Genomic DNA, 13,349 nt, shown 5'->3' with positions numbered 1-13,349 from the left:
TGTATAATTAAAACAACACGTATTATAACATTGTTTACGTGTTTCTGATTGGTTTCATTCACATATTTGTTAGATACAAAAAGATTATTCATTTTCTATAGACTAATTAACAAAAAGCTTTAAGGAAATCTTCATAATTAAACTGTGTGTGAGTTTGAAAGTATAGAAAACACGGTTGGAAACCTTTCTGTAATTTTTTTAATAATATTTTGTTGCTGATTATAAATAAGTAAATGATTAAACTTACCAAGAAACTCTCTAGTAGACGGTGTGAACGGCGATCTATCCGGAGTGCCAATAGCCGGTCTCCAGCTGAACTCTGTCTCTGGCCGTGGAGGCTCCGGAGCCCCATTGTAATAGAACAGCGAGTTATCCGTGTGGTCGGGCTCCCGGCGCCGAACATCCGATCCTATGGGCGCTAGTGGAGGCCCAGCTACCACTGAACTCCAGGACGCCCCCCATCTCACTGTTCCACGTGATTCACCAACATCCCCTATTTCTTCCACTTCTTTAACAACAGCGGGCGAACGGGGCGGTGTTACAACTCTCTGTCTTCGCTTTTCTTTTCTAATATGCGGGCGTGTGGTATTCTTTCTGACAGTCTCATCGTTTCTGGAACGTTCGCGGCGATTGTTCGGCGAGCGGCGCGTTCTTTCCACTGGTACTTTAGGTGGGGATTGCGCGCGTATCGGACTGATCTTCGGTTCGGCCACTGTCTCTTCGGGGGAATCCCTCGCGTCCAGTTCAGCATCAGCAGTATAAGCTTCATCGTTGTCTTGCTCGTCTACTGGAGTCGATTCTTCGGAGGCACTAGATTGCACTTCGACATTTTCTTCTGTTTTCGTTTCAGCGACAATCGGTTCAACGTTTCTTTCTGGGGACGTTCTTTCTGTTTCTGGGTCCTCGCTGGAGCGGGAGGAGTCATCGTCTGCTCGGCGTAGGACTTCTGTACGCCAGCGCTCGAAGGCCCGTCGTTCGGCGCGGGGGTCGGTGCGGCGCGCGGGGCGGCGGCGGCGGGAGGTGGCGCGGGGGGCGGGGGGAGGGGGGGCCGTTGTATCTGCGGCCACCTCCCGCAGGTCGAGCGGCGCGCGGGGGGCGGGCGCGCGGGCCGAGCGGGCGCGCCGCAGCAGCCGCTCCGAGTCGTACACGGCCGTGAACAGCAGCACGGCCAGCGCGAGGAACGCGAGCGTGCCGGCGAAGGGGCGCAGCGGCGCGTCCCACGGGTGGCGCGGGTAGGCGGGCGCGCAGCGGGCCAGCAGGCGCGCCGGCACCGTGCCCACCAGCGAGTACTCCACGGGCCCCAGGTCGGAGTGCAGGCGCAGGCGGGCGGCGTGGCGCGCGAGCGTGAAGTCGGGCGCGAAGGACAGGTGCAGCGCGTGCGTGTGGTTGGGCGGCAGGTCGAGCGGGCCGCAGGGGTGCAGGCGGAACCCCCTCGCCCGGCAGCCCCCCCGCGCGATGTCCCACGCGCCGAGCCGCACGCGCACGCGCCCCGTGTTGCGCGCCACCACGCGCCGCCGCACCACGCCCGTGCGCGTGTCCGTCACGCATTCCTCCGCCTTTACAACAATCGATATTATAAAATTGTATTGCATTATCGATAACAGTAACTTCATTACGACACAACTTGATGGAAAATATTCATTACAAAATGCATTGGAATTTATTCAAATTGAATTAATTTATCGTAATATCATATTACATATTTGATAAATATACCAATTAGCAACATCAATGCCAAATGATACAAACCTCAAAATGGAAAATAGACGACGGTCCAGGTCTCCTGCCGCCTATGTCGAAACTCGGGAATGCACCTACACCGAACAGTTGCACACCCTCCACCACCGTCAAGTTATTTCTGTAAATACAATGAGTATTAATGTCTCATAAAAATATGCAAATGTAGAAATTATAAAATAATAAATAGAATTCGTCGAAAAATAACATATTTTTCGTTATATCCAGCTCGAAGGACCAAACCTGCTATTTTAGACGAACAGTCAATTAAAGTTTTATAACTATTGTTCGAGTATCGAACAAACATAATATTATTTTAACGATTTATCTATACATATAATAAAATCGTAGGAAAGTCAAAACTGTACATTGAATATTTTTTTAAAAGAATACATAATCCATGATCTATAATCGATATAGAAGCCAAAAATATAGTTTTTAGAATTTTTGTCTGTTTGTCTGTTTGTCTGTTTGTCTGTATGTTTGACCGAGCTAATCTCGAAAAGTACTGCATAGATTTACTTCAAATTTTGCATGAATATTCCTAAGAGGTCGGGTGAGGATAGTTTAAACATATTATCATGATATCACCTTCGGGGGAGGAGCTGTGAGCCTTTATTTTTCTTACATATTCCGTGTACTACGACAGCGTACAATCTAAAGACTCATGTTTAAATGTTGGTTTCGAGTAAGCCATGCTATTATCTAGCTTTACAAAATAAAAACTATGTCATTTACGTAATTTGGGCAGAGAAACAGTTTAATGAATTTAGTAGTATATAAAGACAAATCTGAAACAGCGCCATCTATGAGATTTCGTAAAAATCAAATCAATTTACATGTTTAAGTCAAACTAGACACCATTACAATCTCAGAGCAATATTACAATTAATCTAATATTGATTGTGTTCATTGGTTACATTTTTAAAATCTTCTATAAATTTATAAAGAATAGAAAAAATTCGATCACGAGGCGGGACTCGAACCCACATAATTTCGTGATCGAATGTTTCTATTCTTTATAAATTTATTATTTATAAATTTATATTTATAAAGCATTTGAATGTCATAAAACCAAAAATATCAAATTCAATCTTTGTGTTTTGTGAATTTTCACTATGCGTTCCCACAAAAGGTAAGTTGTTACTTTTATAGGTATTTATTATTTATAATGATAGCAATTCATGTTTTTTAAAGTGAAACTTTTATTACATCGTCTCAAACTTTTTGGTCTGTGTAGCGCATGTCGCGTGACGGTCGAACCGTACGATAATTATCGTACAAATACGATAATTTTGTGCCTAAGTTTCACTTTTACCGTGGTTTCATAAAACCACACACCATTTTTATTGGTTTTATAAAGGTTTTATATTACACTTTTAGAATGAAATAATAAAATGATGAATTCTTTTTGACTTTTACAAGATTTTGAGGTGCGTTGGGAACAGTAGTTTGTTGATAAAATTTTATTTGTAAGTAGCTTTTTTTATAGATTTACAGTTAACTTTTGATTTTTTATTTACAGATTCAATGTTCATAAAATTATATCGCCTTTGGAAGACGATTTCTGCTGACAATTTTACAACACCACTTGAAAATTGATATATTTGATGATGAAGATAGTGGCAGCGAAGATTAAGTGGAAATTAGTAATCATCCGCTTCGTCAATTTTTGACTGAAGTTAATGTCCAACGTATGGTTCAATCATTGGAAGTATCTCGGGTAATTTTGGAGGATATTTTTAGGAAGGAGAGAAGGGGCAGCCAACCACATATCAAAGTACTACGTTTTAGTACCGAAAAAAATGTTATTGCCAAATGAAACATAAATTTTGCACTCACAACTGTTATGATTTTTAGTTATGATTTTTATTCTGACTTTGCTGTTATCTGATTATAATATTTATCGTTATGGCTATCGACCGTACTGGGATGAGAGTACATGATATACTCATCATCCAGGATTGCATAGAGCATTTTCACACTGAAAAAGATGTTTTCTTTGAATCGTAGTTGCTTCATTTATTTATTTTTAATCATTTTACATAATGTGTTTTATATTTGCCCATTTTCATTATATTTTATAAATAAAATGGAACCAACATAACTTTGTTGTGTATCATTTCTCTATTAATAACCCGTAGGCATATTTTCCAAGCGCCCCATTTAAGGTGCGGTCCTGAAATTTTAATGTACATACTTTTGCCTAATATAAGCTCAAGCTCATTTTTGGATGAAAATAACAAAGAGAACTTATTTATTAAAATTTAGTAGATAAAAGAAATTATGTTACGATTTTATAAGAAAACACAGTATATTTATTAGGCAGCGGTGATTTTCCAGGCAAAAGATATTCATCAGCTCAATAAAATTGAATAGTATGTTGTTAGTTATTCTTTAAATTCACAGATTGTAATGAGCATTTCCGCATGCAAGTTGTATCGTAGTTTAGATATATCATAGTTTTGACACATTAAAGTTCCAACAAAACCCTCAAATTTTTGAGCAGAGTTGAGCAAGATAATTTAAAAAATGTGCTGTGTTAAGTATTATAGAAAAGGTTAGTTCGTTGATAATTATTATTTCTTCATCATTTACATGTTGTTAATTAATGTTAGTAAAAATAAACTTTGACTGTTAATACTTTTGTTCAGTATTTACCTGTATGATTATTGCTTGGTAATTAATATGTATATTTTCATGTCGTATAGCTAATTATAAACATAAGTGTGATGTGAAACTAGCTGGATTTATTTTTACACACTCACAGCCATATATTTTATATTAAAATAGTGTTAATAGTGTAAATCATAATATTTTTTCACAATTAAAAATATTTCCTTTTTTCTGATGGTATTGGCATCGAATTAAACCGCGCTGTCGTTTCGTTCACTAAAAGTGATGTTATGAGGACCGAATATGTAGCCGCCTCAACTTACGGAAACGAGAGTAACCTGCGTTGTCTGTTAGTTATTGTATAGTCGAATTTAACGTTACATGGAAATTGGAATCTAAATATGTATATTATGTATACTTATATTAAATCTGTACATGAAATATATTTCCTAAATAACTATCACGGGGTGATTAGGGATCGACACTGATGCCAACGAAGCAAACAGTAAAATTTTTGTCCGTCTGTCTGTCCGTATAACCGTTATAGAAACAAAAACTACTCGACGGATTTAAACGAAACTTGGTACAATTATTTTACATATTCCTGAGCAGAGCAGTAAAAGTAGAGTTAAAGCTACACAGAAATCATATTGTATGAAAGAAATGTTCTCCTTATTATATAAAAACTAGCGGTCCGCCCCGGCTTCGCCCGTGGTACATATGAAAAATAGATGTTGGCCGATTCTCAGACTTACCCGATATGCACAGAAAATTTCATGAGAATCGGTCCACCCGTTTCGGAGGAGTATGCAGACTAACATTGTGACACGAGAATTTTATATATATAAAGATTATCTCCCGACATCATAAATGTATATCTTTTATGGTTGACTCACAATAACACGTGTAACTTCCGATAGCTTAGGAGTTCGAAGCTTTCTGAATATATTTGTCTATAACACTCTCAGTCCGTTTCAACTCAATTTTTATTTTCATGCATCAGTGCCACCTAAAAAATCTTTATCTCGAAAATCGAGCAAAGCTAAGAAAATGAGAAATAAGAGTTCTCAAGAATCGTTAGAGGTAAGAGGCTTACTATAGGCCGAAAACAACATGTGTTATGCCGAGAACCTGAAACCGCTTCACAACGAGAATTGCGGCTCACAGCTGACCGCGAACGGCATCCCGTGAGACCGAAACCTTCACTGAGAGGGTATAATGTCTCACAGCTGATCACGGTCGTCATATTTTATCTCGAGAATCTGAAACTTTTATTCAATATGAAGACCGTTTGACAAATGATAGGGTGCACCATAATATTATTCGATCTCTTGAAGATGAACATGAGCATAAGCAATGACTAGAGTAAGGACGCGAATATTACAATTAATTGAGACAAAAACGATTAATAAGTTTGTTTAATGAAAGATTAAGAATTGAAACTATTCGGTCTCTGGAAACGGACGAATAGCGAGAGGCCCCTCTTACTGCAGACAGATTTCGACATAGTCTTAAGGGCTTGGTCTAGTAGTGCAAACAAATGCATCCTGTCATCCTATATGTAAATAATACAAATGTACTAAGGGAAAGTTGCTCCACTTAATTTTTAAAAATTAAATCATTCGTATAATTTAATATTCGTAATAAGTACCAAAAATGACAATTTGAAACAATTTTCGTGAAAATTACACCGGGTGATTTTTTTTTATCAGTACACAAAATTTGCGAATACTTTATATTGATATCTTCAACTTCATGTTTATATAACTGATCAACTTTTACAAAGAAATTTGGACGAAATATAAAAAAAATAAGCTTTCCATACAAAATGCATAACTCTATACATTTTTTTCGACCTAAGTTTCTTAGTGAAAGTTGTTCAGTTTAACTAATAAAACGGATAAACAAATTTTGTATATAATAAAAAAATGTAATGTTTGTGTTAAAAAATTATAAAATAAATACGCAAATGAAAACAAAAGATATTTATTTCTGACTAGCTTCCGCCCGCGACTCCGTCCGCGCGGATGTCAGTCTTCGCGTCTTCTACAGATTTATTATATTATGTGTAATATATAGATTTATATTGATAAACCTAATAAATCTTTTGCTAGCATTCTGATGCTTTATCGGTTGCACTGGATTTATCTCTTTTTTTTCAATCGCTTGAATGATATAGGATGGGTCCTTGATGGGCATCGAATGCTGAAGTCTCGAATCAATCAATTCTGACAGTAGGCAATTTATGTAAAATCTTGATAATGGTCCATCATTTTATTTTGCCTAAACGTTACATACTTTTTTATATATTCTATTTTTAACGAATTATTCACTCCAGTCCAAACAGCAAATAAGCAGACTTCTGCTTCTGCAACGTTTAGTTGTCCCTGAATTTAGAAAAAATAGTCATGATTCTTATCTATGACAAAAGTGTTATTTTTTGCATTGTATTTCAAATATTAAATTTTTTTTTAACCGCATCTTCCGCATTCATGTCTTTTACCGGAATTAGACATTTAACTTCTACTAGTCCCATTTTCCCTTTTTGATATGGGAGTGTATAAAGTAAATTTTTTAGATATTTCTCGTTATACTTTTAAAAAGTTATTATTGTCATTTTGCTCATTAGGTAAAGTAATTTCGATATCAGTTTTAAGTTTTTTGATACCTACAATAATAACGTCATAATCGCCTGCACATACTTATCGATTACACCCTGTATACAATCCACCATCCACATTCATAATGTTTTCCTGTCCTCCTCTCCTTTACGCTGTTCACCGATACATTTTAAATGAGTAAATCTGCTACCACTGAAGGATGTTTCATTGTGATCAGCAAATTTTCACCACTGTTGTCGATTATTTGTTTTTCATTTTTAATCAGCAATTGGGAATCATCAGTTTTGTTTTTTGCAGATTGGTGATGTACCCTAACAATACGTCGAAAAGGGAAAGCATCAACGAATTATCGTTTTCGTCCTCTTTTTTTATTCTTCGCGTCTCTGTTACTTCTGTTTGTTTAGTTCTCAACCCCACTGAATTTTGATGATGTGATGATAATCCATTCGTTTTAATATTGGTACTTAGAGTTTTTTGGTAGTTTTGTAGTTAGACTAAACTAGAAATGGTGGACTAAATTTGTCAGCGCGTCTGTAAGATCAGAATATAAAACCAACATCCTGTATTTAAGTTACAAAATTAATAATCAAACAACATGCCGCTACGTTGAAAATGACTAGAAGAAAAAATTAAAACACCTCGGATCAATTTTGGAGTAAACAAATCATTTTCCCCGTATGGGGATTTCCCCGGATGAACTTGGGAAGTTCAAGTTCTCAATACAAGTTTATATTATATTTCGTATTTCTCAAACGAAAAATAAACATTTTTGGAACTTCAAAAAAATTATATTATAAGAAAATTTATGAGCTTACTTTAGTTTTAAAGAAATATACATCCCTTTACTGACACCCCGTAAAATAAAGAAATTGTTGCCAATCACCTTTGCAATCTATTTGGTTTCATTAACTTTATGTTCGAAGATAATTTTTTTTCTAGTAGTTACACGCGTATTTTTTTCGTTTATTTTCCATATCGAAATCAAATGTTTAAAAATACGAATATTTGCACAAAACTAAGATAAAAATAATCAATTAACAAAAATATTAAATTTAATGAAGTAGAGCAACTTTCACTTCGGTATGAAGGAAAATCGAGCGTAGAGCACACGTCAGAACGCTCCGGCCCAAGGAGCGCGACTAAAGAAATTCGCTAGGATTTTTCCTTATTATTTTAAATATTTTTTTAATATTTAAAGAATTATCAAAATTCAAAAAAATTTTTTTTTAAAGGATTAATACTCATTGGTCTTCAACCAACTCGAATAAATTAATGGAAAAAATAACTTTTAGCAGTATTTCAATCGATCAATCGATTTTGTAAGGCAAAAAATGGGAAATTTAATGAATTTATAACGCTCTAATTAAGAAAATCATAAGTTTTTCGGCAATTGTATTCAGCAGTTTTTAATAACGACTATATAAGGATAATAATGCGCTGATCAGATTATGTAAATTGTAATCGGTTGCAACGTAGTGAGTGCACAAACTTAGCTCGAAATGATTTTGGGGGAAAGAGACTTATCTTGAAGGCCTGATTAAGGTAACATAAAGTAACTTTATAAATGTGAAAAAATTCACGCGCATTGCGTATATAACACTAATTGATAAACAAGAAAAAAAAATTCAGTTTATCATTTCATTAGCCGGGAAAAAATTGTCAAATAACTTGTTGAAAACGCAATTTTGCTAGACTGCAGCCTTAATGACTTAGATTAGAGGTAAACATAGAAGATCAATCTACGAATTCGGTGGTGGGGTCCGACAAATATAAAAGTGGGTTTGCTTATAACCTCACAATTGATTACAGATCATCTTCTGTATAGGCGATATTAACGTAGTATGTTATTTTTGTAATGCTATAAAGTGGAGTAAGGACAATTTTAGAACATGTTTCATCAGGTTAATTCGTATGTATGTAGTTTTAAATCGACATTAGAAGCTTTTCCTCAAGATGGTGAATGGTGATATTAATATAAAATTGTTATAAATGCCGATAGACGGACGTCTATCGGCACTCAGGAACTTCCTGGGCGTGTTATAACGCCCAGGCCACAGTATTACAATTTTTTCTACAGCAGGGCGACGAATGTATTTTCGCATAGCAACGGAGGGGAACTTGCGGGGGGTCAAGTGACGCGGGCCACGTACCATTAACATGCTTAGTTTGTGGTACCGAGCGCGAAAGAAAGTCATCGTGTTTTTGTTTTGTTACTATGTAAACTAACGTAATTTAATACTTAGGTACAATATATTCTATAACGGTGCGCTCACACTGTTAATCTACATTTAATTTAGATTATTATTTGAAATACTAAGTAATGTAGAATTTAAATCACATTCATTCATGTTTTCCTCAGATTTTCGATTTCCTCCGATTTTAAGAATAAGAATAAGAATAAAATACATTTATTAGGATCTCCAAAGTACCACCACCACATAAAAAAACAATAACAAGAGCACTCTTAAAGACTATAGAAAATAAACAGGGATAAAAAAAAAAAAGAAAAAATTAAGAGCTAAAAAGCTATTATAAATATTTGTGTGGCGACTGGAGACCTAAAGGGTAAGGCCACTCAGCATATGCTACGCCGCACCACGGTCGGCATAGCGCTGGTTTTCAGGGCCCAACCAGACAACAGACGCGTAAGTCTAAAGTGTCCCGAATAATAAAATATAGTTAAATAACATAAAATACAATAAAACAAACTAGAAAAATTTAAATTAATAAGTAAGTGTTTTTACTATTTATATAATATTAAAATCTACAAATTAATGAAATAAACATCAATACCTATATTACATAAATAAATAATGATAAATTATATTACATATATATATTGAATGCATATTATATACAACGCAACTAAGGCTTCCCGACGAAATCGCTAATGAGGTGTGTTTTATACTTATACTTAAAAGAGTGTTTGGAAATCGACTCACGTAGCGGCGGCGGAAGGTTATTCCAACACTTAGTTGCGTTGTATACAAAACTGCCTCTAAAAGCGGTTGTGTGGTATCTTGGCATAACCAACATGAATGTGGATGCTCTTGTGAAGTGCGAGCCATTTCTCTCACCAACCCATCTAAGCTTACTATGCAGGTATTTAGGTATTTGAGACGTCACCACCTCAAAAAGCATCACAGCAAAGTGAAGGCGCCTGCGTCGTTCCATGTTGAGCATTCTTGCTTCGATTAGATATGGTGTAACATGATCTCTTGCAGGTATGTCCCAACAGAACCGAGCACACGCGTTCTGAACCCGCTGTATTGCATTCCTGGTCCTTGCAAGCAACATTGCACCGTACATGGTATCTCCGAAATTAAATTTCGAGAGAATTAGTGCCTCACAGAGCCTTATACGTAAGGGTGTGGTAATGTAGTTCCTGATGCGATAAAGTAGCTTTAACCTGTAGAAGCAATTCGATATAGTAGCTTGGAAGTGTTTTTCAAACCTGAGATGCTCATCGAAAACGATCCCGAGATTTCGAGCTTCGACGACCCGCTCTACAGCTTGACCATCAATGTTTAATATCGGATTGAATTCAATGACTTTTCCGACCGACCTCGGTGTTCCCAAAACCATGAATTTGGTCTTTGCTGGATTAAGAACAAGTGAATTTTTCTCCGACCATTTCGATATACGCACCAGGTCTGAGTTTAGTTCAGCAATGGCATCAGGAGTTTGAGACGGATGGAATGAGATATACAACTGTATATCATCCGCGTAAAGATGGTATCGGCTATATATTATCTCCTTGGTGATATCGGCAGTATATAATATAAAGAGAAGTGGACCCAAGATAGAGCCCTGTGGGACTCCTCTGGTAACGTGTCCTTGATTAGAATATACGACCGATCCATCCTCCTTGCGAACTGCTACCGTCTGAGTGCGATTGCTGAGATAGCTATTGAACCAGCTAACCGTTTCCTTGCCAAACCCATAAAACGACATCTTAGAAAGAAGTAAAGGAATGTTAATCGTGTCAAAGGCTCTGGTGTAATCAAGAAAGACGATAACCGTGCTCATGCCCGAATCTTGCGCTGTCAAAATGTTGTCGACAACTTCAGTCAAAGCAGAGACAGTACCACGACCTTTCCTAAAACCGGATTGTAGGTCTGGTAATATTCCGTTCTGCTCCAAGTACTGATAGAGTTGGTCGTGTACTATCCTCTCGATAACTTTTGACAGGCATGGGAGAATACTGATTGGCCTGAGATCCTTTGACGTAACTGGATTTTCTTTTTTTGGTATTGGCTGCACAAGCGCTTTTTGCCAAAGTTCAGGAAATTTGTTTGTCCTAAACGACGTGTTTATAATGTGCGTTATAGCTGGCAGAGTTTTGGAAATCGTGAGTTTTATCATATCAAGCGATATGTCGTCTACTCCTACTGCTTGTGATTTTAAGGTTTTTAAAGCCTTAAGAACAGTATTTTCTGTTACAGATTTAAATTTAAAACTGGACGTAGCGTCGCTGTATCGATGAAATTCATAGTAAGTAAGGCTTGAGAGGGCAGTTTGACTGTTTCCAGGAACATTAAGAAAATCGTCATTAAGTTGATTGGGATCATTGAAATGTGGTGGTAGTTTGTTATCCTGTTTGGGCTTAATGACAACTTGTTCCTTAATATGTTTCCAGAGTTTTGGAGGATTGTTGATGTTATTATTAACATAAGTATCAAAGTAGGATTGTTTCTCTCTATGCAGGGCACCACTTACGAGTTTTTTCAATTCCCTGTAATATTCTTTATTTTTTGTGTCCTTACTTCTCCGGGCTACGACCTGTGCTTCATCTCGCGATTTCATCATCATTTTGATGTTATACGTCACCCAAGGATAGACCTTTCGTTTCAAGTACTTCACTTTCTGAGGAGCGTAATGATGAAAAATAATTTGAATATATGCAGTTAGAATGTTCACCATCTCGCCGACATCATCCAATTCCAAAATTGTTTGCCATCGCACTTCTTCCAAAGTAGCTTCAAAACTTTCCATGTCAATGTCCTTGAGTGACCTGTACGTTATCCATTTTGGAGTATATTTATCTTTAGGTACATCTAATGTACATGATACGAAAGCATGGTTGCTCAGGGCACTGACATGGTTAACGGACACATGTGATGCGCGGATGTTGGTGCAGATTAGATCTAGTAATGTCTCACTACTATCCGTGAAATGGGTTGGCTCGGATACAAGCTGGTTGAGATTCATCAGGTTCAAAAAACTATTTAATTTGGTAAAAGAAGCATGTTGCCTGTTTAAAAGATTTATGTTGAAATCGCCCAAGATTATTATGTTATCGGACCAGGCGAAGGAGCCCAGGGATTCCATAATAGTATCCAAGAAAAGCTGGACGTCAAGCCAAGGTGGTCTATACGCTGTGCCTATAATTATTGCTTTACCCTGGACTGTGGTTTTTATCCACATCTGCTCGACTTGCGTGGATACAGGATGCTGCAACGTTTTTACCACCATACCCTCCCTCACATAGAACCCAACACCGCCCCCGCGACTGCGAATGGATCTCGAGCGCGGTATGTGCCGCAGCTTATAGCCGGGGACTTGTGGCGCGCGACCGTCTTCGCCCTCACGAAGCCAGGTCTCGTTGATCGCCAGTACGTCCACCCGAAGTCGGTTTAGTGCGACGACAAATTCATCATGTCGGGTTCCTAGAGAGCAAGGATTGATAAAACCAACCTTTAATTTATTTTTAATGTTGAAGGCAAGATATAAATTATATATAGACATAAACACATACGCAAAAATATAATAAATAAACTATACGATAGACAGATATTCGCACATATAACATAGGTACCTATAATACATATTATACAGATATCTGTGTGGGAAAGGTTTATGTTAATAAGTGAGGAGATTATTTTAAAATAATGTGAAACCTCGAGGAGTATGAAACAATTATTGATATTTAGTAGAAATAAAATATATATTTTAGTATTACTATTCGTCACCATCATTCTATAATTTTTAATAAAATGCACATATTCATAAAAACAATTACTAAGTTTTACACGAACTCGGTTCTTGATACTAAATTGGCAAACATTATTACACAAAATAATTTTGTAAAATTTACAAGACATGTCGCCACACAATATTTTTTTAAAACAAATGTACATCCAGAAACTTTTTTTAAAACTAAATAAGTCTAAAAGATACAATACACAAACACTAAATAAGCTTAAAATTGAAATACAATAATATAATAGTAATTTATTTACTAGTTGGATATAGATACTAGTATTAATAATTAACAAATATACAGCCAAACAAGCGTGAATAATTATTTTAATATAATTCGACAGTAAGGCTGGCGAGATTGAAAATGATATTTTAATTTTGTTCAGATGCCTA

General features: G+C 36.6%; 1 protein-coding gene across 1 annotated transcript in view; it reads right to left on the bottom strand.

Moving 5' to 3' along the window:
- Tmem131 (Transmembrane protein 131) overlaps window positions 1-13,349 on the bottom strand; it is a 50,698-nt gene that overhangs the window by 1,539 nt on the left and 35,810 nt on the right. The window contains exons 21-22 of the mRNA XM_089711124.1: window positions 1,750-1,858; window positions 248-1,556 (exon numbers count right to left, since the gene is read on the bottom strand). Of these exons, the coding sequence (XP_089567250.1) occupies window positions 248-1,556; window positions 1,750-1,858 (1,418 nt within the window). The remainder of the gene's footprint in view (window positions 1-247; window positions 1,557-1,749; window positions 1,859-13,349) is intronic.

The sequence above is a fragment of the Colias philodice genome, chromosome 26, assembly GCF_061535455.1.
Source record: "Colias philodice isolate Cphi_HAF_F1 chromosome 26, ilColPhil1 Martin Lab GWU primary, whole genome shotgun sequence".
Lineage (NCBI taxonomy): Eukaryota > Metazoa > Arthropoda > Insecta > Lepidoptera > Pieridae > Colias > Colias philodice.
The sequence above is the reverse complement of the archived record's forward strand: the minus strand, read 5'-3'. Positions and strand labels throughout refer to the sequence as shown.